The sequence below is a fragment of the Electrophorus electricus genome, chromosome 6, assembly GCF_013358815.1.
Source record: "Electrophorus electricus isolate fEleEle1 chromosome 6, fEleEle1.pri, whole genome shotgun sequence".
Classification (NCBI taxonomy): Eukaryota; Metazoa; Chordata; class Actinopteri; order Gymnotiformes; family Gymnotidae; genus Electrophorus; species Electrophorus electricus.
In genome coordinates this window covers 18,982,816-19,008,958 of record NC_049540.1, presented here as the reverse complement: position 1 = coordinate 19,008,958, position 26,143 = coordinate 18,982,816, and the positions used below count along the sequence as shown (strand labels likewise).

Below are 26,143 nucleotides of genomic sequence, written 5' to 3'. Positions count from 1 at the left end.
AAGACACAGAGCGTCAGAGCCCAAACCCTGCCCATCATCCCCGTCACGCCATCACGTACAGGTACATGACCAGAGCACAACAACCCAAAAACTGGAACTTCTTAATAAAAGCACTGTACCTTCAACGCATGTTCAACAAGCTCGGCGACAAATAACCTGCTTCTTTGTTTTTGCTCATCACTGAGGTTTGGAAAAGGCATTCAAATAAATCAAAGATACCAATTCATGTGAAATGCATCAAGGCTCATCTCCATCACTAATAATACATGTACTGGCAATGCTGACTGGTGTGATCAGCACTCAAAGTAACTAAAGCACATCTGATTCTAGCACAGTGCACAAAAAGCCCTCCAAAAAGTCTGCAATAATTGTGGGGAAATGCAATATATAGCTAAGACCAGACAAAAACCCAGAGGTGTTTCAAAATACACTTGCAGATTGGGATATTGAATAATAAAATATTTTTTACAGTACATACCTGTTTTACAAAGTGGACCAAATACTGATGAACATCTCTAAACAAGGTTTGGTCATTACTCCTATTCAGGGCTTGTTCAACCAGGATATAATCAGACTAGTGTTAGGGGTTAGGCTTAAATGTTGGCTTGGGATTGTTAAAATGGTTGATGATTTATTGTAAAACAAGATTTTAGTTTTTCGCATTGTAAAGCTTTCATAATGGCTATGTTACACCGGCTCAGCAGCAAAATTCAACAGCAAATCCAAAAACAGACCCACCATTTCTCTGTAAATTTAAAATGTAAAGAAACATAAAATGCATTCCTCTGTTTGACACAGGAACGTCTCCAGTGCTTTTAGGGCTGGAGTGCATTAGAGCTCACGGTATACAGATGGCCACTGGCTGCCTGACTCACCCAGTTGATGAGGATGTAGCGAGGGAGGGCGGCCGCGGGCTCCTTCAGACTGCAGAAGCCATACATGATGCTGCTGTTGTCAAAGGTGACGGTGATTTCCGCCAGACCACCATCTGTCCAAATCAAGAGCGGCGGTGTAGGGGGGAGGACCATTCATGAAAAGGGAACCCTTAATTCCACCCTTTGCCACATGGAATGTATTTGCAAGTAGAACGTGTGACAATGGTAGCCTACGTATTCCGCCAGTTGGAGCTCTACCTACAGTCGAGCACCAGATTTCCCAGTGGTACTAGGAATGGGGCTGCCTAATGGGGAACGCGAATCGGTTCCATTCCCAACCCGCAGGCAGATGCTTCTGCATTACTTTGTTTCCGAAAATAGATCAAGCCTATTCCCAGGATAAAGAGAAATTCCTTGGAGAATCCCACTGACACTGTATCTCAGTCCAAGACTTAGTCTTAACGTACGTCAGTAGAACTTTCCTCCTAAACAGCTCACACCATGTGATGCTGAAGGACCCACTGAGCTGGGTCAGTAACATGCTTCTCATCACATACTGGAAGCTTAAAGGCCACAGCCCTACAGTCAGACACAGGCCTATGGTGGACGATGGCGGGGAGATGACATGTAACGGACATTCGTCTAGCACAAGAGGTCCTTCCTTTAGCTCAGACAAAAGAGGCTATTACAACAGGAAGCAGCCCAGCTGCTTTTGTTCCCTCATTAATAATGAGATCAGAACTATATATGAAGCAGGTAGCACAGCACAATTATGCTCCACTGAAACAAATGAGTATTTGTCTTTGGCCATGCACACATGAAACGGCAAACAGATCAAAGCTCTCACTGCATGACGTTACTGCTGACCACAGCATGCCCCGTTCTGGAAGGCGGCCTCAGAGCACGCTGGCTTGTTCAGCTCCGGGTACTAATCTGTTGGGGCCGTTATCGCCAAATCGCAGGGTTTACTTTTCATGCACCAAGAGAAGATAGACAGGCCCCGCACAGTTCAATGCAGTAAACCATCATGCAGATAATGAGGCAGCATTTACAGGCATTTTACAAGATGGCAGCTGGATCGAATGCACTTCAAAGGGTAAACTAATTCCTTAATTCGTTGACAGGCAGACAGTAGCCAAACAGCCTCGTAACACCAGTGATCATTATGACAATCGTGGCGTGGCAAATGAGGGTTATCAATCACCATGACAGAGATATTTCAATCTGAGCAGTGGCAGATCAACAGTAGAGCAGATTACTGCTGGATATGACCTACCTCCTGTTGATGCCAGGGTCAGATCATTGCTGTCGTCTTCATATGTGTACAAGGCCCTGCAGAGTACAAAGAGAGAACGAAAAAGCTGTTAGTTATTTTTTCTAAAGTCAAATTATTGAATTAAACACATGTGAGGGCAGAGCAGTGGTACAGTAAATAGCCCAATGCAATACCAAGAATGCAAGAAGAAAACACAAACCCCAATTGCTAAAAACACAATGCAGCACAGTTTAATGCAATAAATCAACTTGCACAGTGTCTGATTTAAGCTTTTTTCAGGTTGTTTCCAAAAGCAAAAAAGTTACCCAGCATTCTGTTATAAGGCCCAGAAGTTAGAAGAGATGGAAGAAAGAATACATTAACCACTCAGGACAAAAGCTCTACACCGGTGGTGAGAAACGTCATTATCGTCTGCCATCAGAGAGAGCGCGTGGGCCGCAAGATGTATGTGGTGGGCACTTGTTAGCGTTCTAAAACTGGTGTTTGATGAAACGCGTGGACACTCAGTGTGACACGCTGATTGCAATCTCTTGCATTCAACAGAGCGCAATGGCTGCAGGCAGATACAGCCCAATGATGCTGACATGCCTTGGCTTTGGTGTTTCGGTCCTGTGTGGAGGTAAACACGAACATATTCTAGTGTGAAGCCAATCTCATTCTCCCAGCAGAGTGACAAATGAGTGGGAGTGTGGTGCTACACTACTGTGCACAACAAATGCAGGAACAGAAGGTCCTGTGCCATAAGCTATGCTATGAAGCAGTGTAAAATGCTAATGGCTCCTCCCACCTCCCAGATCTACTGATATTCAGGGCTTTGAACACATTTACTTAATGCTGCAATGCTGCACATTGGATGTACGATGCATGATGCAAAATTATGTAAAGCAATTTCTGAATTAGAAAGATCCCTCCTCTGTTCCCATGTGTCCAAGACGCTGCAGGGAGAAAACTGGCAGTGGGAGATATGGTTGCCGACAGGCTGCAGACAAGCTCCAGCGAGGAGGGGCAGTGGACCGACACCAAACAGTGTCTTGGTTTTCGAAAGCCTTGAAAAATGACATCACAGGAACATCAGGCAGATCACACCCCAGCAGGGCAAGCCCACGTACCTTACTAAGCCCCATTGTGACACGAAGAAGCTTCAGGGGAGCACTGGGAAGGTATGTAGGTGTGTACCTGGCCAAAGCCAAGGGGAAAAAAAAAAAAAAGATTTGACAAACGAAAGGGACAAACACCTGGGTGATGCAGCCACACCCAGCGAAGCAAACACCCGGACAGATGGTGGCCTGAGAGAAAACGGGGGCTTGGGGGAGGGCAGCTGCAGTAGGAGGTCAATGAGATTTAGCTGGACACGCACAGCAGGTGGACATGAGGCCTAATCCTCTTCATTTTCACTGAAATGATATGTTCAGGCAGAACAGATGTTATGACTTCTGATCTAGATCGTGATCACATATGCCTATACACCCATAAGCAATTTTAAACCAGCTATTTTCATGCCCTACCATATTAATTAACAAGGTCTTATTCTTACCATACTAATTAACAATGTGTAATTTGCCAGTGCAACAAAATGTTGGAAAACACTTAAAGGATAAAAGAATGCTAAAAATAAAGTGCTAAAATAACCTCCACAGCCCTAAAATGGTCATGGGACAGGGCTCTGAATTCCTGCCCTGCCTCTGAACACTGTCCCCTTTGGCACTCCCAAATCAACCTGCAGCTCTTCCTTCACTTATTCCCAGCTAACTGCTCTCAATGCTGGTTAATGATCAGCAGGCATGGCCCTGGGAGAGCCTCGCTCACCCACCAAATATGAGCACTCTCATCAGGCCCTCGCCCTGAGTCAGCCATTAGCTCATTCCCAGCCTGTCTCTGCGGTCACACTGGCCGGCGCCCAGCAGGACGAAGAGCTGAAAGAGCCGCGAGCAATGCGGGACGCATGGGAGAACATTGGAGAAAGAGTGAGACAAAGAGGAATAGAAGCAAATGTGCAAAAAAACTTTTTCTAATGTTTTCCAAGTATTCTAAACTATTTTCACTAAAAGGAAAAAAAAATAGGATGAGATGAAATGAGTGCATGGATGAAATGCCGCATCTTCCCTGCCATGTCCAGCACCTTCCTTTGGAGCTAATTACATCACAGATACAGAGGTGCAGTTAGCAGGAGACACGGAGAGATACACAACAAACTGGCAGCTCAGAAATGAGTTCCATTCGGTGCACCCCAGCCATGTCGTCTACGATTACCTCGCTGTCTGCCTAAGCATCAGCCACTAATCCGATTGTCTCTCAGAGGTTCGCTGTGGCCAATCTTTCCCATATCCGTGACGGAGTGTCCACCCCCCCCCCCCCCCCCCCCCCCGGAAGCCAAATCTATCAAAACATTTCCGAACTATCGCCTACAGTCTCGGAAACTAAAACCATATGCGAAGCAGGAATGCATCTTGGATTGATGAGAAACCATTAATGCCTGGGTTGGTACTAATGCCTTTTAATCAGAGAAAGCAGAATTATCATTTGCATAAAAAGGTTGAAATACTACACACATGTACAGCATAAAGATCAGAAAAGACAGAAATCAGAGAGGGTTTAGGATGAATCACTTGGTAACCAGTTTCTGTGGTTTTGGTAATTCAGTATGCCCAGTCAACTCAGCATTAGAGTAAAAGTGTACGAGAAGGAGAAAAAGAGTTGATGTTGAAAGCCCTTCAAGGTCATCCAGATGAATGCCCACCCTGTTACAGGAATAATATAATGGAATATCATCCTATGTGCAATTTCACATATCAAAACATCAAAAAATGGCAAAATGTATTATACTAGTGAAGCCCATTGGAAACAAGTCTATTTTTTAAATATCAATATTATAGTCATAAAATATCTAAAATACATCTGTAGCAGAATATCAAATGTAACATTTATTGACTTTTTTTTAATCGAGTTTATTAGTTTTTATATTACAAATGAGGTTTTATTGATCCTAAAACAGCTATTGCCTTGCAAGCAAACATGGCTACTCTCTACCAAATCCACAACTACACCCCCCCCCCCCCACACACACACACATCCTCATACGGTAATTTACTTTACTATGGAAACAAGTGCTTCTATGCAAACAAGTCAGCAGAATATCTCCAAAGAATCTAGCTAATCATATCTCTGACGTTCAGACTCAATCAGACTCAATTAACAGAGGCAAATACACTTATAACAGGAAAAGGATCTCTCTCAACCTGTAGGCATTAACTTGATTTATATGTGGTGCAGGTAGATAGTCTGAATGAAAATCAACACTCATAGTCCCATTTGGGAAGAGCATAGACAAAATAACTACCAAGCCCCTGGATGCGTTCGATATCTACCAACAGAGTGCAAACCAATCCTCCACTTTAATGTAAGTGGGCTCTTAGCGTTGGTGCTAAGCGTTTTGTGATGTTGCAATGTTGCATCGTGGCAGCCACTGACACACAAATACCATTTTTGCCTTTAGTTTACAAAGGCCACATTACCGAATCGCTGCAGGTCACATGCCGTCATGTGGCTGTTGACATCGGTATAGGAAGGACATTTGGTCTTGACCAGAGTTGAAAAGTATAAACTCACAGACAGCTGTGAGTCTTGACTTCTAATTATGCACCAATGACTAATTAAACTAATACATTCTAATACATTCCATTTCCACAAATTCTATTAATCCTTACCCCCTAAATATACAAAGTATAACTTGCATACTAAGAGGATGTCCATTTTGTTTCAGTTCACTGTTACCATAGTGCTTCTCACTGACTGTAAAATGCCTCTGGTGACAGACTGTTCTGGCGAGAGGAGGAGAGAAAGTGAATGTGTTGATGGAGAGAAGAGGGGAAGTCACCTGCAATCCCGCCTTGCTGAGTGAAAACCACCGCATCCCGCATGACATGACTTAACGCCCAGAGACGCGCGAGCAAGGCGTAATTAAAGCGCTTCACGCGTGCTGATTTTGATGTGCCGAAGGAAAAAAAGAAAACTCAGTAGGGAAAACGGAACGAAAGGAGCAGTGGATCACCAAAGAGAGCAAAAGTAGAAAAGGTTAGAGCGCAGGCCATTGTGGTGTTTGCGGGTGAACTAATGCAGACCTGCCTAATGATGAAGGCAAAAAACTGAAAAAGAAATACAAATGGTCCCTTTCCTATTCCCTGATGGAAGGTCGGCTTTATGGTCAGTTGATTTCGCAAACATGTTTTGATTTGCCCTGAATCGTGGCCAAACCTGCCTGATAAGAGTGATGTAATGGAAGAAGAAGGAGGGAGGGGCATATCTGAGGGAGAAAGAAAGATCACCCTGAATGGGAGGGAGGGGAAAGCACCAGAACTGCACTAAAAAACTGCAATGAGATGACAGCAAGAAGTGAGAAAGAGAAAAAAAAAAAAAACACTTTGCTGTCTAAAAATGACTTTAAAGTGTGCGAGCTAGAGAGAACATGAGACAGCGCTAACAGACCCACAGTTCACCGGCACTGCACATCAGCGCGACCGTGCGTCTCACTAAATCAGTGCCTGACAGGCGGCCAATCAGGCTGAGCGTCGAAGTGGCCTGCAGGGCCTGCCGTGGTACTACTCACAGCACCTCTGAGTGGAGCGGGTACTGCTGTCGCCTGGGTGCGGGAGCAGGGCTTTTAATTACAGCTTGTTGTTGCCTGTCAGAAACATGACTTTTTTTTTGGGGGGGGGAAAAGTTTTGAAATGTACAAATGAAATCCTGAAATAGACACTGGTGAGTGGAAGAGAAAGAAGTGGAAGTGCATTGGTAAGGGAGGGAGAGAGAGAGAAACGCAGTAGGGGGGGTAGAGGACATCTGGTGGTGCTGCAGGGTCTGCGTGGTTGAGAAAGGTTCTGAAAGGGCTCGTTACACTGACATGGCTTCAGTACTGACAGCTGTCAGGAGAGCAAAGAAGCACAAATGGACTTCCAGCAGGGCCATCAGCCCGTCGACCAGCTTCTGTCTGCCCTTAACAGCCTTATGCCGAAGAGAATGCCACAGCTCAGGTTGGTAAGCAGCAGCTACGACAGACAAAGGTTTGACACAATCCATGCTTCAAACAACCAGTTTTTTCAAATGTTAAATACAGTAAAATATACAACATACAATCTAGTGATCTCTGATATCAATGCAGCAAGCAACGTTACATCATCTGAAGGGTAATCCATGGATGATCCAGGGAGAATAAGATCAAATCCCTCTGGGAAACAGGCTCTCTGACTAGTCCATACTTCTTGATGACTGGAACCCTTCTGGTTATCCCAAAATCCCAAAATTGAGAAATTAATCATTCATGGCAACTCATTCATGCTGAAACCATTTAGTGCTGCAAGCCATTGAGCTATTCATAACAAAAAAAAAAAAAAAGAAAAAAAAAAAAAAAAAAGAAGAAAAAACGTCAGAGAGAGAAAAGGGGGAGGGGCAGAAAGCAGGAGCAAACACACAGTGGAAATGTAGGTTCTTGAAAGTGAGGTGGACTACAACAGACATCTGCTTCAATGTGCCAGTGTCCCGTTAGCCTGCTGTTAGAGCATCAATGCCAAAATCCAGGGGGGTGCCACGCACACTCAGCATGCAAACAAATGTGTACACGTACCATGCAGAATATTCAATACAGCCTGAGCTTCTGATTTAGCACGATCACACAAACGCACAAGCAAACACACTCTTCCTTCCTTCCTGCTCATCGCTCACATCACATGTTAGGACAAGCACTCTCCTCCATTCCCCATGGTGCATCACCAGGACAACCAACAGCATCCCTGCCGTTACCATGGTGATGCTAGTCCAGGGGTAACAGAACACAGGAAAGAGAAGTTGGTTCATGTAGCTCACTGTGATTATTCAGCCATGTTGATTCAGACAGGCCGACACACACACACACACACACACACACACACACACAGAGAGAGTGCAGTGTGTTTTACTAGATAAGAGAGCCTCCAGAGGATGGACACACATCGCTTCAAAAGCCTGGCTTACAAAAACATCTGTCTCGCTTTCCAGCTTTGTGTTCAAAAGGAGGTCAACTTTAAACCATTTCCATCCTCTGGTGAACGTGGGGTGAAATTGTACTGTCTGAGCTCAGGCTGCTTCATGACTATGAGAGTGCAGTCTACACTGAACAGCCAAAAATAGCTTGTGATAACGAAGTCAGTTGTAAGCTAATTCAGAAAGACATAAAGGAAGAATAAAAGACCCAGAAAACTAATAAAACACAATCCCCTCTTTAGACTGAATCCTGTCAATACAAACATGGCAGTAATTAATTAAAATGCCAGCCACTGTCTCCTGAGAACAGGGGAGAGTGCACAGCAGTTTGGCCTATTTACAAACTGAACCACTGCCCTCGTTGCCAACACTAGCAAACCTGAATTCAGCTCTGCAACTTGTGTGTGTGGACATTCAGATGTGGTCTTCTATGTCCAGATTCATATGCTGCGAAGGGGGAAAGCTCAACAAGGATGCATTGGACACATCTGGAACAGTGTGGCACTGATCTAAGAGCCAAGAACTGCCCCAAAACTTCACATAGTACCCCCAAACTACCAACCAACCCCCTTCAGGCAACCCAAAAAGGAAGACACCCACCCCCTCACACCATGTCCTTTAAGCTAGAAAACAGAGGAAGCCATTTTATAAATACATGACAAAGAAGCCTTTCACTAAGCAGGGATTCTGTCAGCCCTCCACGACGACACAGATGTGCGACGGCATATGACCAGCCATTTAGAGCTACCTAAGGGAGAGCTACCTTAGTGTTGTCATAGCAACGGAGAATCCCCACATTATACTGGGGGGGAGGCGGGGGCAGGAGGGGGTGGGAGGTGTTTCTTCACACAGCAGTGCACCTAAAATGGCTGCGACACAATTACACGCAGCCACTCACCTATTGTTGAAAGGGACGCGGTGGGTGCTTCAGAAGCCAGGCAGCTGTCGGGCAGCTGTGGAGAAGCAGCTATCAGAGAGCACATGCCTAAAAATCACAATTTTCAGCGGCATCATTTCAGACAACTTGGCTCGGCTCATCGTCACGTTAGCTGCTGACAAGCACTTCTGACAAAATGTCATTAACATATCTGTGCCTGTTCTACCGTACCCTAATCTTACTGGCCACACATATGGTGGAGCAGTTAGGAACACCCCTCCCCCCAATCCCCAGTAACACACACAATCTCTCCAAGGGGTTTGATTCCTTCTGTGATGATCTTCCTTGAAGAATTATCTATCACAAAACCTGTTTGGAGATTCAGGTGCCATTAAGTAAAGCAAACAAAGAGGGGAAGAGGCTGGGGAAATGGAAGAACGTAAAGAAGGGAGCAGTCTCTCCCTGATATGTGTCAAAGTGTTTCATCTACACTGCTTCCTTTCAGTTTTAATGTCACGTGGATTTGATCGATTGCAATCATGACCCGGTGCGGTCCAAAGGGAACCCTGACCAGCTGACAAGAGGAGTTAGCTTGCTCTTAGTTTAACTGGAAAACGACCAGGCCCAAATCTGGACTCCAAACCAACGCCTACCAGCAGCCGCTGTGATTCAGATGCAGACACATCTTCCAAGCTGAGAACACATGTGCCTCCAGAGGCAAAGTTAAAGGTTAGGCAGACGCCCATGTTACTTTCCCAACACATATAAGACGATCTCAACTTGGGGAAATTTCTCGCCTGTCTTTCCCCAAGACAAAGCTTCTAACATGTAGCAAGGCTTTATTGGAATTGAAGCAGCTTCTGCTGCTCTGTTCCAGGCTGAGTTTCTGTTGGACCACAACACTGTACATTAGGGCAGTATAATTTTTTTTTATAATAATCGCAGTATTGATCTCTAATAAATGAGAATTGTGAAAGTCCACAATTGCTGTATTCCATTAGTATGCCTGGTACATCCAGACGAAGCAGTCGTAATTCTAACATATTTTAATTGTGTGTTACATTTACTTAGTATACATTTCCCATGGCACTGCAGTTGGTCGATAGACTCAAACTTTGCGACTCAAAATCCACATCAATTTAAACTGAGGAGGCTTAGAGGACTGGATGGCATCGAAAGACAGCTTGAAAAGAGGAACTGGCTTGAAAGAAGAATGCTAGGCCCCAGCACAGTGGCTGATCGCCACTTCTGATGCCTCCTGAAGCCTAACGGACACCTCTCCAAACCCCGCCAGGGAGGCCAGTTCTTCGGCAACGCAGTCAGCATGGAGCCTCTCGTCCTGAGAGGGAGGGAGGGAGGGAGGGAAGGAGAGAGGCTTGGGTTACGCCATCCCCTTCGGGCGAGAGCTGATGGGGCCACATGCTCAGTGAGTGTGCTGTGAGGTCGCGTTCCTCCAGCCAGCATCTGCTGCATGATTTCGGGGCACGCAGGAGTGGTGGGGAGTGCCGAACGCATTTCTTCGGTCTGGGAATGTGCTATGAGTAAGAGGATTCATAGGGCTAGACCAGAGTTGGGAAAATATCCATATATAGTCACAGAACAAGCCTCAAGCGGGATCCAAGAAGAAAATGGTGGGACTGTGTAGATGCATTTTGGTGGGTCAATAAGTTTGAGTATGGATGTACCCCATGCTGTGATGCCCACCATCATTACCTCCCAAGCAAGTTTGTGCCTGGTTCAGGAGTAATTCCTTCTAATTGCAGTGATTATGCTGCACCGGTGGCATTGGGCTCTGGATTTGAGAGTGAGAGAGAGAGAGATTGATGAGAAAGCAGGAGGAAGGGGGTGAGGTGACCCAGGCAGGCATAGACAGGGCATCAGTGGGCAGTGTGTAGATTTTATACAACATTAAGTGGCACAGCTGTAAGTGGATCTCAGCCATGCCAGGGCTCTCCAGGGACTTTGTGGGCAGTGTGCAACCAGGACATCCGTGGCTCTGAGGAACAACATTCACACACATACATGCATATGGATGCGCGCACACACACACACAGACTCACACAAAAAAAAAACCCAACATAAAAACACACACCATAAAACACACACTCCCTCACGAGAACCAGGCTCCAGCACTCGGGGTTTGCTGCTCAAAAGCTCCAGCAGCCACTCCAGCTAGCAGAAGCTGCACCTTTAGCACTCAACGTCCAAACGGCCGCAAACATCATGTTAGGTCTTTCACAGGCAACATCTATCTGCTTCAGCTTCAAGATTCAAAATAAATTAAAAAAAATTAAAAATTAAAAAATTTTAAAAATCACTCTACGTGGGTTTTTGTAATTAGACTCCCATGTCCCTCTCCACTCAGTGGGGCCTGCACTCCACACCAGCAGGAAAATCAAATCAATTTGAACTAGAAAGTAAGGACAAGAACAGCAAGCTACTCGAGATCATTTCATGTCAAGAGTCCTATGTGGAGTCATCAGGACTGAAGATGAATATCTTTTCTCTTTTCCTGAGTCCCATTACATCGCTGCAGCTGTGGCCATAAAAAGGGTGAAACACAATCTGGAAACAGCTTGTCAGCTTTAGCTGCCTTCTAAAAATGAAAGAAACAGACAATGATGAGCACAAAAAAAATTAAAAACCATCATTTAAACTTGAAATTATTTCAAGCTAATCCGCATATCTCTATTTATATGCTGACCAATGTGCATTTCCATTAAATTAAGAGTGCAGTTTAGCATAGCACTGCCCATCAGCTTTAGCCAAACCTAGCAACTCACACATGTAACCCTAGCGAACCAGGCTGAATGGACCAAAGGCTCTTCCTAGGTGGTGCTATATCTGCCTGCTTGGCTTGAGGTTGAGCCACTAATGCACCCTGTTTCCAGAATCTAAAACCCTCCAGGAGGATCCAGGGGCAGGAGGAGCAGCTCACTCTGGAGTCTGTCTCCAGCCACTTTACTTCCTGCATCCTGTCACTTCACTACAAGGGTCGGCCAGCCGAAGGGGTCAGACAGCCGCCCCAGATGTCCTTTTCCGAGTGACGTGCATTTGGCTTCGCCATGTGTTGCTGCATTATACACAGGTGCTCCTCTCCTTTTCTGATCGAAGGAGCCGACAGAGAAACGACTCTGATCCCTGAAGCAAGGAATTCTTAGCTAAAGTTTTCCACCTCTAACGGCTGCAAGAATCATCAAAGAGGAATGTTGGACCTTGGAATGTTGGCTCATACTTGCCTATAGTTGGTATAAAGAGTGTCCTAATATCACTGTCTAGAGGAAAAGAAAAGAAGTTTGGCTTCTTTGCTTTACATCATTAAAAAAATTCTTGCTGCAGTAGAATAAGAAGGAACCACTCACAAAGATGATGACTTAAATCTGCCTTTTAGTGCTGATTGCAGAGCCAGTCTTCGCCGTTACAATTACTGCTCTTGTCTGCTTGGCTCGTTACGCTAAGAGCACGGGATGCAGAGACACATCCAAGAGAGAGCTCTTCCCCGACGAGGGTGCTTCAGGACCCTTGTCTGCCAGAACTGTTCCATCAGCAGGAGCACCTCCCCCCACCCCACATCCTCTCCCCAAGTATCGTCTGCAGTATCGTCCATCCAAAGTCCATTATCCCCTTCCAAGGACAGATTACATTCATACATGGAGATAGTTCTGCTGCATCCATTATGCTGGGGATTTTTTTTTATCTCTTTAAATCCTGATCATAATTCTTCCTTCAGATTTATCCAATGAGGGCCCTTTTCGACTCCTCACTCAGCGGGTTCATAGACCGATACGTGTGCAAGGCAAAACTGGACAGATGCCAGTCTTGTTAGACTCATGAATTTGGGGAGAATGTCAAGTAATACTGAACACAGTGCTCAAGTTTACCTTGACCCTGAATCAGTAGATCTCCTTCAGTGTCTACAGTTTTCAGAACATGGAGGACTTTCACAGATGTATGCAATGTTCCCTGCATACCTTTCCCAGCTCGTGTGCGCTAACCTACTCCCCTAAGTGCAGTAAATCCCCTATTCCATCTTGTCTGATGAAGTAAGTGCTTATTTTCTTCAGGTGCTTATTTCACTGCAGTACACTGTACACCGCGGGAGGTGTTTATACCCTTGATTTCCTGAGGCCCTGGAGATAGCGCAACTGCTCTCCTTCACGTATTTTTTTTTTCCCTTTCCCAGCATCAATGACCTCACTAGAACTGACCGCCGAAATGTACACAATATGGCACAAGTGTGCCAGGAGCAGATGGTCAGCCGTAAACAAAGTCTGGAGGACGGGTTCAGGCAAACAAGACCGAGTCAGCGAGCTCGTCTACATGCCTGTTGCCAAAGGTTCTGTTGTGGTGGTTAAACAGTGACCTCGCTGCCAGCCATGGCAAAAGTGGACTCCCCGTGCAAGGCTTTGTACAAAATTACTGACTGCTTTGGGAGGATTATCAAGTTCCAAGGCGGTAAACGCCCCAGCCTTCCATGTAAATTGGGAATACACAATGCCCTGGTTCTGAGAGCTCGCATTCAAGTTCGACCCAATTACACACGATGGTATTGTGCATGACGCAAAAGCCTAATCTTTTCACTAGGTTTCATTTCAGTGTGCCTCAGGCCCGATTTCACACTTTGGAAGGCAATATAAATAACAGACAGACAGTCATCTGATGGAGGGAATGACTGATTCTAATACATATTTTACATCTTCGATATATAAAACACCTGAGCCAATATAATCAAAGTCTTCCTTGATTTGAATGCCTAAACGGTAAATGCTTCAAGGGAGTAAAAGATGCTGAACAAGCCCCCCTGATTTGGAATGGGTGTCGTGCCAGAATGCCAGACCAGAAATGCTGGCCATTCACCAAACCCAGCTAGCTGCATGAGAACACTTAGGAGTGAAGCAATACAAGAAAGATTTTTTTTAAAACTGTACTTCTAATGAAGCCATATATTAAAGTGGACCGGTATTGCATTCAGAATCCACAGCAAGTCAGTGGTGGGTTCACCACAGTGACCTCCAGGTTAAATGACGTCAGTAAACTCGCATCATGTTTCGCCCCTTGGCCACTCATTTTTGAGACGTGATCCAGAGACAGTCTGTGTAATGTGGTGGTGGTGATGTCATCCCCTAAGTAGTCATGTTCACTACCCATACTGCCCTGTGGTTGCTGAGGCCAGACAGCCATTAACCTTCAACCATTTTGTGTTTAGTCATAACACAGAGGGCATTTGCATTTGGCTTTCTTTTTGCTTTGTACTTGGATCTTCTTGAGAAAAGCACTCTCTTTTTCCCTTCAATAACATTAAAGTGTTTTCAAACAGTGACCAGATGTCCCAAGCTTAGCCTCTTAACAGCACATTTTAGCTCCTTCATTTGAAGTGTTTGGAACAAACAGTATGGCTGTTGATCCCAGGCAGATCAGGACAAGCTGTCCAGCACTCATAACTGGTGAGTGATCCACAATGCAATCAGAATAATCCTAATCACATCACTTGCTGTTAATAAAGGCAAGTATTATGTTTTCAAAATTTTCTCTCAGCGACTGACCTTTAAGCATAAATACTCTGCACAGAGGGACTTAAAAGTGCAGGCAAAACACAAAAGGAATTAAAGGCTCATAAATCAGTTATGAACCATTATATCAGTCACTGCCTTATTCAAAAGGTCTGCAAAAATATTTAAATGTTAATAATGTTGATTATAATGAAAAAAATGTGCTACATTTTAGACACATTTTTATCTTTGTATTTCTTATTTCTATACCTACAACATATGTTATATTGAATACCATTGAAAGTTTTTTGTTTTGGTTTTGTACGTACTAACTCTACACCACATTTTACCACATGTTGGATTCCTAAAAGTTTTATTTTTTTTTACAAACCTTTTGCATATTGGACTTACTGGAATATATCTAAAGTCAATTTAAGAGTTCCTCAGCCAAACCATTTATGTTTCTGAAAACAGAAGCGACAAATATTGAATCTAGAATATTATACAGACCTACATTTCCATTTACGGCATTTAGCAGACGCTCTTATCCAGAGCGACTTACAAAAGTGCTGTCATTTACTCATAGAATATATCCTAGTACAGTAGGTTAGAATCAAACATACCAATGAACCAGAAAACTGTAGAATACAGGGATGAATGCTGATATGTAGAAGTATAAAACATGCTGTCCAGGAGGTTTTCAGCTGTGTATTTATTTTCACCAGATCAGAAGAATGGTTACATGTTATATACTAGTCAGGTAGCAGAACTATCTCAGTAACTATCTACCTATAACTAGTCAGAAAAAAAGTAATTCAGATGCAGTTATGCAAAGAATTAACCTAAATGACCAATTCTAAAATACTACCTAGCCTCATCTAATCCCCTAAACCTGATGTTTTAGAGAAAATAGCATACACTAATACTAACGTAGACTGTCAGGAAAGTTAATCCAATCCCAAATATACCCTAGGGCTTCAGCAACATGCAAGGTGGAAGTCATCGACAAGAAATGTAGGCCATGGTAATATTGTGCAACAGATCCTATCTGAGCTAGACTTCCTCCTCTGTGGACCTGGTCTAAGAAAACTTGATACCCACATGGACAGTGGGTCTCCACAGCAGTGCCAAACTCCTCATCAGTGATGGTGTGTAATTACTGAGTGAAGCCTGGCTGCCACGATATTCACCTTATTGGAGGGCAGGGCGATGCCTCCTGCTCTCCTGCACATGCAATTAGAGCCTTCAGCAGGAGGGGTGGTGGACGGCTCAGAAATGTCGGCCAGCCTGAGGAAAAACTGGGCTCTCCGGGAACCAGAGAACCTCTACTCTGAAGTCTGGGAGCCAGAAACCTTTCCCTGGTAGTCAGCTGTCATATGTCAGTCTATACTGTTTGAGGGACATGGAAGGATTTAAGAAGCCAGGTTGGCAGATCTGGGTGATGAAGTGATATGCTAAATACATGCCCTGACTCTGGCCCTGTTCACACCTGGCATTATCATGAGTCTTGGTTGATCCGATCATAAGTGGCAGTAAATATAAGTGTGAATAGGGTACAATGGGTTCAGAGATGCAGTGGAATCCAATCATTTAAACCACTTTCAGAAAGGATCTGTGATGCATCAGGCTACATTATCTGTAGTGTAAACAGTAATACATCCTGGTGTGTCTCAAGAACAATGAAGTACTGTATCATTGCTGTAGTTATGAAATACATACCTGATTGTGAGATATTTGGAAATAAAGCAAGTTAAGAGCACAGACAAATGTAGGACGAATTTCATGTCCTCCTGTTCATTCATAAGTTGGCCCAGCAGACCATGCAATCGAAAAGTTTGTAATAGCCCATACTGAAATGTAAGAAGGGATTAATGGGACATTTCTGCCTAAAACAGTGGAAGACTGATAGTAAATGAAGGTACTTCCTTCAGTTAAGTAAGAAATCCAATCACAAGTGTTCATTTGATAGGCATTCAAATGCCAGATGTAAATGTCGATGTATTCTGGCAGTCCCCTATGATCAGATCACCCAAGGTGCAAATCAATGCCAGGTGTGAACAGGTCATTATCAATATGCATATTGCAGAGTTTTACATCCGCAATGACCACCCTCACCACTGGATCCTCTTAAGCACAGAAATCTATATTCAGTTACACTTACAGCACTCGAGAAAGCACTTGAAATCTGCCTCATGCATTAAATGACTTATTTACTGTTTTACAATAATGCAAGCAGTCCTTTTCAGCATGGAGTGCATTAAAAGGTGCAGGGTACATGTGTTTGAGACAGGAAAAGAATGGACAGGGAAGGAACGACGTCAACTTTTTTTTTTTTTTTTTATTTTGGTTTCGCTCTAAGCAAAGCCATTGTGCTCTCCACTTCCCCTCCTGGAGTGCAGGCACGTAAAAAGGCAGGGGAAAGCAGTAGAAGCTTGCAGAGACTCCCTGTTCTTCTTCTCTGAGAAGGAGTCTGTACCGAGCTCCAGGAAGGAGGAGAAAAAGCATTAATGACAGGCCCTGCTCCATATGGCCAGCAAAAGCCTCCAAGACGAACTCTTGCAGAGTGACATTTAGGCAAGAAGCGAGAACCTGGCTGGTGCACTTCTGTTCGAAATGGCAATGAGTCCATTCCACTTAAGAGTCCCTCAAAGGGATAGAGGAGAAGAGCACTGCACATAGAGCACAAATAGCTGCACTCAGCTCCAATATGCTGCTTAGGAATGATCTCAAATGCAATACAGGGTGAACCATCTACAAATTCCCAGAATGTTTTGAAAAAAAAACCCCATCAAATCATGAGCCATCAAGGCTCCTACCCCTTATTTGTTAATAGCTACAAGCGCATACTGCTAATTGTATTCAGCATGTTTCACCCAATTAATTGGTAGAGACATCTTATTTGCATTGTTCCAAGACAAGCAAAGTTATATGTAGCAAAATTTGACTCGTTAACATGTAATGTTATGTGCAAAGATGGTCACAATGTGTCTTAATATCACATTAAGGAAGTCACCATTTCCTTTTATTTATTCATTTTGAAGAGGAACATCTTTAGAAATGCAAGCGCTGATCTCAGCCGAAGCAACTGCCGAGATCAAAGTAAAAGTCTCTTGTCCAAAGAGATTCTCACTGAAACCCCAAATGTGCCAAAAGAAGCGACTGCATATGTGGAAGCTCAAAAAAAACCTTCCTTCATCTGCTTCTAACGAGTATGAGTCGACTTCAGCATTTGATCCTAAACCTCCCCTCCTCGCGCTTCTTTCCTGATACTCCTCTTAAGCCATCACACCAGACAGTTTGAACACCAGCCTCCATTTCAGGGTAATCACTTCAGCTCTGGCTGAGGTCAAATTTTCCCACTGAGTTCAGAATACGAAATGCAGCAGCTTTGACAATCGCAATCACACACCCACTGGTCCTCAGCTGCCCAATTTCCACCTGAACCAAAATGTCACCTAAGAGCATAGTCCCAGGACAAACCACAGGGGTCTGCACACGCTGTCCACACTACTCCCCACCACCCTCAACTTAATGATCCACTCACGTGGTTGAAACACCTGTCAAAGGGGTTCTCAGAAACTCAAACTGGGGGAACAGTCTTCTAGCGTTTTAAATTAACCTGACAGACATGCAGTTTTCACACTTTGCTCGGTTGTGTTGGTAAGTGTAGTCAGGATTTGAAAGACTGGGGTCACTGCCGTCCTGCCCTTATGTTTTGCAAGAGTGGTCAGAATCCCTTGGCTTTGGAGAATCTTGAATTTCCCTTATGGCTTCATCTTTATGCAGTGTGCTTGAAAACGGAAAGGAAGCAAGTATAGTAGAGTAATGTTCTACTGCGGCTAACTGGTGGACAAGTAAATATGTGGATCCAATATCCAGGGACATTTGATCCTGCATATCCTAATTAGTACACTCTGCAGTGGTGGCAAACCTCCACAGAATTGTTGGCAAGTTTGCATACTGACAGCAGACTCTGTACAATAGGGGTAGCTGCATCTTTTCTATTTGACTGCAGAACCCTGTCAAACATACAGACACTGGACAGTTTTATTACTACGCATGTCAATGTTACTGAATCCTTCAGAGCATTATTTATTCGATGCTGCATCTTCAAAGAACTAGACAATAAACATATGTGCTCTCCAAACAGTGGGTTGTTGGTCAACATGTCAAACAAGCTCACAATGAAATTTCCAATCTGTCAGGCACTTCCAAACTGAAAAGTCACCATCAGTCAATCTTCTTAGCAAGCTAATAAAAGCTTGTGCCTCAGCAGTAGACAAAGGGGTTTTGATTAAATAAAGTTTGTACTCCAATGGCACATAGCACATTGTTTCATTGCACTGTCAAACAAAACATTGACACGCACATTCATTGACATAAGGGACAATATTACAACCATGTAGAAAAAGGCAACTGTAACTGAGGAGTCAGCCTGCTAACTCTGGAGGATGCATTGGTTGCACAGACCCTGGGCCAAAATGTCCAACAGGCATCCTGCAAGCTTCTCATATGAGCAGAACCTGCCAAGTGTTTCCGCAGCAAGGCCACAGAACAGTAGAGACGGCATCTTCTATCTCATGGACAGTGTCCAGGAGCAAGGGCCAAAAGAACCAAGCTTGGGACAATTTGACAGAGGCCATATTTAACCACGAAATCAAAATTAATCCCCACCAAAAGATGAAATGGACCATGTTGGACTTCACAGCCCATGGTGCAGGCCATTTTTCTGCACCATTGATAACAGGCATGATGTTAGGTCAGGGAGGGGGTGAGATGTCGGGTATCCTTTTGGCAGGTTGCGACTTATCAGCCATGTTGTCTGTGGAAGCAGGTATGGGTCGGCTCACGGCTACACACAATCACATTTGCGATATGCCATTGCATGTGAGGAGGCAAGCAGAGAGAGGCCCACCCCTTCAACAATGGCAACATCCCACAACATTTGATATAGTGCGCCAGTTTTTCCAATGCTCTTACAAACCATGGATATCCCCACCTCTGTAGGGCCTCAGTAATAATCATTAGTCCAAGAAAATCATCTAAGAATAACTATAAATTGTCAACAGTTAAAACCATTAAGCCCCCATGTCAAGGATCTCTGACAAAGACTTGATCTCATTAAGGCTTGAAACCCATTTCTTTAAATCGGTCTTGCTAGAACAATCACATTTTCACTGACCAATGTTCTACTGATGGGCCACCTGGTCAAAAATACTGCCACATTTTCAGTTGGGCGTTACAAAGGGACCATCTGTGTGGAGGCAGGTGTGTCCAGATGTCCGGTGCTGAGCTGGCAGAACAGAGGTCAGTGCTGGCCGTTCCCAGTTTCAAATTCAGATTCAATGGGAAGACAATAAGGAGGACATGGCAGTTACACAGGGTCAGAGTGAAAGAGAGGAGCCAAAAGCAGAATGCAGAATACACTGGTGCTCTCCAGAGGACTGCTCAGGCCCCCACATGCCCCCTGTCAGGCCCAGTGAAAGAAACCATAAATCAGGCACAGGATACATCTGCCTACCTACTGTGCTAACTGTTTACAGGACCCCACTGAAATGAAGGGACAGTAATGATAGGTTTGATTGAGTGAGATGCCATAAAACAAAAAGGTCTGCCCTCTGTTTCACTGTGGCTTCTGCATGGTGAAGTTACCACGCATTTCAGCCTTGCCCATGAGAACATTTAATTAGTGATTGACTTAAACGGCCTAATATGCGAAAGTATAAAAATAGCTCTTAGCGAATGAGTAATTAAGGCCACCTTTGAATACCACAAGCACGCTGTCTGCATAAAGTTGACATTTGCCTCAAGTGTAAAATTATCCTGCCTCAGGTATATTTATCCACTGGCAATGACCTCAAAAACATAGGCCACTGCTACACCAGTTAACAAGGACAGAAATCGTCAATGTTTTCAATAAAGAACCTCAGAAATGGTTAACCAAATCAAATTACACATGGTATTTCCACTAAGAACACCCAGAGAGCTTAACAAGATTGGATTTCATTTGTCTTTGCAAGACAACTGCAATTTCAAACTTATGTTGAGAGTATATATTTTATAGTATTTTCCTCAGACGGTATTTATCTTTCCAAGATAACTGGGATTCCAGTCTTACATTGAGAACAGATTATAAAGTATTTTATAGTATTTGTCTACCCAGGTTTAGTCATTTAGTCCAATATAAATATAAACAAAACTTAAAATAATGGCAAAAAAGTGCTATTGCTGCCAATTAAGCTAAACAAGCCCTCCAAACAAAAACCAAATGAATCAAATAATGCAGCAATTCATAGATTTATGTCACAAGCGGCTATTTTGAGTAAGAAAACAGACATATAGGAATATACGCTACTCCACCCTTTAGTTACATCTTATTATTCTGATGGAGCAAATGTTCTCAGTGTCAAAAACTTGCAGTTATTGATCCATATTTCTATTCTAAATACATGTCTGCACTTGTACAGGAAAAGTCACGGTGACTGCAACAGCAGCGACCTCCCTTCATATAGATATATGGATGAATTCGAGATTTCACATGCAGACGCGTTTAATATGCATCTCCTCCATTACCAGCAATCGAAACGGCATGGCACACAATGACAAACAAACACAATTTGGGCTGCCATTTCGCACTGAATACTGACTAGCCATCTGTCTGTGGCAGAAAACATGTTGGAGCCACAGACGACTTGGATTGTAGCTAAAACCTGTGTGTATTAGCTAGCTAATAGGAAATACATGCTGAAATACATATGGATAACAGCTGCAGAAAAGAGTGGGAAAAAAGGCCCAGCACTGCTTCTCCTCTGAGGATGTGAGGGAGGAACTGTGGGTAAGAGCAGAGCACGGTCTGTCCTGAGGGAGGAGGTGCCACTGTTTGACTCAGCAGCCTTCTCCTACTGGGCCCTGGCATAGATTTGTTTCTTGGTCACCGGCACAGTAGTCATTATGTATTGTAGCAGTGGAATATGTCCTAAAAATGGCCTCCATGTGTTTCGCGAGAACCTGTTAATGATTGTGGAACCATACGACACTACTCCACTGTTCTTGGAATGCACAGTACAGCACATGACGTGTTCGCACTGCCAGATTAAAGGGGCTGCCGCCAAGCATATAAGCAGGTGGACAATATATGAGCCTATTTAAAGCAAATCTCAGTCTGACACAAATTCATGAGCAACGCCACGGCCCACTCTCGTAGGCCTTTGTGGTTGTGGTCGTGGGCCCCTGGCTCTACACTGCCATGGTTATATAACTCAAGAACATAAATCTCATCACATTGTGTTTGCATAAGCAACACAGCACACAGAAACCTTTTGGTTAAGCAATATTATGCAAGGGATTCATGGCACACTTCTCTCGGCTACAGAGGCACTTTTAGAGAGGAAGCTTGGGGGAAGTTGGCATCAGGCATGGCTTGGGTCTAAGTGTTCTGATTTTGACTGATTTTGTTGACAATTTTACAATACGTGAGACATTCTCGGCCTACCAAGGCTAATGTACTAATGACAGGCACATGTATATTTAATAATGAGAGAATGGCAGAAAGGATGCTGGATCTGAATTTAGAATTTATCAACAAGAAGAATATTACATTCTAAAGCTTTTTGAGCATACTGAACTTTAAGAAAGAATTAATGAGCTGACGACATCTCCTATTACCTGTGTCCAGGAATGGAGAAGAAGAAATGAACAAGAAATAAGAAAAGCTGATAAAAGCACACAATGCTCCCAAAATGTCTACCAAGTGCATTTTATCACTGGCCTGTAGCCCATCCTCTTTTAATTAGGTCTATAATGGTCATAATATATTTTTTCAAAAAGCAAACTGAGTTCAGGAAAATAAGATGAATACTAAAGTGTCCAACACATTTGGTAAAGAAAACCACACAGCAATGTTGTTCTGTAGTACAAGGCAGTATATCTGCAGTGTGGCAGACAAGCTTAATTAAGATTAATCTGAAACAACTCGCTCTGACGCAGTGAAGGTTTTTTTGTTTCATTTGGTTGTAATGCATTAAACGTCTGCACCATGGTGTGTTCATCAAAAGGAGATGCTATGATTTGATTTTCACATGATGTTCAACAACACGCTGCAGCAATTGTGGTGCAGTATTGACACCATTCCTGCAAAGCACCCTCCTCCCTCAGGGGCAAATCTCACTATCCATGTAAAATGCTCAACAGAGTGCACAGCTGAGAGATATGATGAGGGTGGATTCAATAACCGACTGCCTGTAGTTAATTTTGTGTTTCCCACCACTTTATCATAATTACATGTCAATTAAATGTAAAATGCTTGGAGGACAGAGCCAAGGCTATTGTGCAATAGTTCATGAGTCAGCAGTGTGCAGGACTTTTCATCTTAACTAATTCGTCTCAGATATGTCGCCCAATGCCAGACTGCAAGCATGAGCAGCTTTTGAAACACTAGCAGTTGTTACCTTCAGTAACAAAGAAAGCAACTTTGTTTGAAGTCAGAAGGTAAAAACAATACATTTCTCTCCACAAAACATCAACACTAAACATCGGTCAATTTTCAAATAATCTCATCCAAACACTAGTCCTACTATTAATGACTAATCAATTATTTAATTAATTGGCTATCGAAATATTCTAAATAATTGCTGCTTTATATATCAAATTTGATATACATTTTCAAAAGCAAAAAATACCACAAGTTTATCTTTGACATCTTTCTTAAAGCTTTATGTTTTAGTGTGGCTAGCCATAAATGAACACCAATCAGTGAGGTTATTCCACGGCATGGCCATCTCTATTGCATCTCTATATAAAATATTTTATATAAACAAAACAGCAGAATAAGAAATACTACTTTGGAGATGCTGGTACCAGCATTGCTAATTATGAACCACTCTCTTCACATAGTCATATTCCACTTTATATTTACAGCATTTGGTTGATGATTTTATTCAAAGCAACTTACAATTCTGACTGAATACAACTTGAGCAATTGAGGGCTTAGGGCCTTGTTCAGGGGTAGTGGTGGGGCTTGAACTGGCATCCTTCTAATTACTAGTCGAGTACATTAACCATTGAGTTACCACAGCCTATTTCATGCTCCACATGCACCTTCATGCTCTTGTTCCATGTTCAGCTTTTTTAAAATCTACAACACAAAGTGTTCCTGTACTCAGGAAGGTTGTCAAACAGTCCACACATGTTTTCCCTCTCTCAATGAAAAGATGCTGCTAGCTGCACAGCAACCTAACAACATTTTTACCATCAGTTTTGTTATTGGCATCATGCTTCAACCCCACATTACGTACTTTCACCTTGAAGACAGATCAGAAAATGAGTGCAGAGTACAAAAGCCAATGACATCCCCTTCCATTACCTCTTTTGTTCTCTATTACAGAAACTGTCCCCAATCCGCTAAATTTAGCCACAGTGGTTATCTACCAGTCCTGGTACAGCATCAATCATGGATCTTAATTTACACAAAGAAGGCAACATCTTTGTCTTTTTTCCATTCCAGACAGAGAGGGATTTTAATTTAGCTGCACCTCTTCTTTAAGTCCCATAAATAATTAATCACAATTGTGAGCTACTGTATCCTGATGAGGCTTGTACATACAAGACTACAGTTACCAAACTTATCAAATCTTATTGGCAGCATCAGTAAGTTGTCCAAAATATTAGCCATGCCTAGAACATACAACAATGTAATGTAAATTTGAAGGCTTAGTACGTTGCTGGCATTTTGTTAATTACATGCTGGTATTCCCCTACATTAGCTCAGCTTTCATTGTCAAATAGTCCCTTACATGCACAAGCAGGAAGACAGATGGATGTAGAACACTCAGGAAACAGTGGAGAACTGAACCTGACCTCGTTCACATTGATTGATGCCTGCAGGGTATTAAAATTCCACTGCAGTGGTCCAGCAGACCCCCCCCCCCCTTCTACTTTAGAGCAGAAATGAGAGAAGCCTTGCCAAGAATGACGAGGCCCGGTGCAGTCTGTATTTTTCCGCCCTCATCTCCATTCTACAAGGTAATCAGCAACACAAAGCAACAGCCAACGATGTTAGACTCCACTGTCCTCTTACTCTGCACACCCTGTGAAAGACAGTCAAAACAAGTGTGATTCACAAAGTGGCGCATAAAGACTACCTGGCATAAAATGAACAGCCATCATCCTTGTATTCGGGCAGAAAGGGTGGATCTGAGACACAACTTCCCAGAATGCCTGAACAGACTGTTCTAAGAGCTTAACTACCAATCCTCAGCTGCACTTAGCCAGAGCACTCCACCATAGGCATGCTTACCTCAGCAAACTGCAGCTGGGCCTAACAGACTCTCACCCTCCCTTCTCTCTCACTCACTTGCTCTAGATCAAGATCTCAATCTCAAATCTCTCGTTTCCTTTCCTCCACCAGACCCCTTTAACCATTGCTTTGTCCTACCTTCCTTCTTTCCTAATACAACACACAGTCACCATAACCTGCACTTGAGACCAAGGCCAGAAATAGAGACACATCAAGAATCGACAAGGTACTGCAGATATCCCGCTGGCCCTGAGTCATTTGCCCAGCAAAAGAACAAGTCATCAATACCTGTAATTGATCCCGTTAACATTATTTTGCTTTTAACTTCACACGTTAACACAGCACTTCCAACACAGGTATGTCCATTATAAATTTCTTCTCTTCCCAAACCCAACAGAAAGAGTTCATCGAAAATACTTATTGTGAAATTTAGATGTGGTATTACTGGTCCTGAATGTCTTATTACAGCATGTGTATGTAACCATACACATTTCTTTCATACCCATCAGCGTTTGACACTCCCTACTCCCCAGCTAAATGAGAAGTGACCCCTGTGAGAACACCATTTGGAAAATTTGCATGAAGCTGATAAGAGTAAAATCAGCAACTGACAAGTGCTACTGCATGAACATGATCATCATCATAGAATGTAAAAATTCCACCAATTTGTGATGAGATAGCAATCCTTAAGTCAAGTCCTGCCCTTGGACTTCATTGGTGGCCATTTTCAAACAGCCTAACTTCTAGCCTAACCCTTCATTCACACTTAAATGCTCATGCATATTCATTCATTCTGCACAGTATGTTTAGACCACTGCAGTCCTGCTCAGTGGGCTCAGCTGAGCCTATATGAAATGTAGTTGTACATCAGTAATTTTCCAGGCTTTTTTGCAGGTCAGGCTGGCTCCGAATCCCCAACTGCCCCACGCCCCCATCATTTCAGAATGAAAGAGATGAGATCATTGCCCAGAGGCAACAGTGTAAGGAATCACTGCTTTCACCCCTACTTCCGTGATCTTAAGCCCCAAAAGAAACAATGGCTGATTCTATATACAGCTCTTCCTCAATTTCATTTCTAGATTTAGTTTATGGATTACCCAAAATCATGATTTGCATGTTCCTCTGCTCAATAGTAGTGATGCACCAATGAGAACCAAAATAGCATGTTGCAATTACATTAATACATATTGCAATTGTGTTGTGCCTTGCAATAAAACACTGATGAAGCCTTGAGGTGACATGGCAAGGATCCATGCAAATCTGGCCTCTGAGACTAAATGATTTACATTTGTGGATCATATGAATACCCTGATTCATCAA

The 26,143-nt window shown here is 43.3% G+C and overlaps 1 protein-coding gene across 5 annotated transcripts in view; it reads right to left on the bottom strand.

Annotated features, from left to right (window-relative positions):
• The window catches only part of dbn1 (drebrin 1), a 49,418-nt gene that overhangs the window by 13,831 nt on the left and 9,444 nt on the right, over positions 1-26,143 (bottom strand). For all 5 annotated transcript variants that reach the window (XR_004776171.1, XM_027000097.2, XM_035527165.1 and 2 more), the window contains exons 2-3: positions 2,152-2,207; positions 876-988 (exon numbers count right to left, since the gene is read on the bottom strand). Coding sequence is in view for 4 of the 5 variants with exons in the window: in XM_027000097.2 (XP_026855898.2) it covers positions 876-988; positions 2,152-2,207 (169 nt within the window). In the remaining variant the exon portion in view is untranslated. The remainder of the gene's footprint in view (positions 1-875; positions 989-2,151; positions 2,208-26,143) is intronic.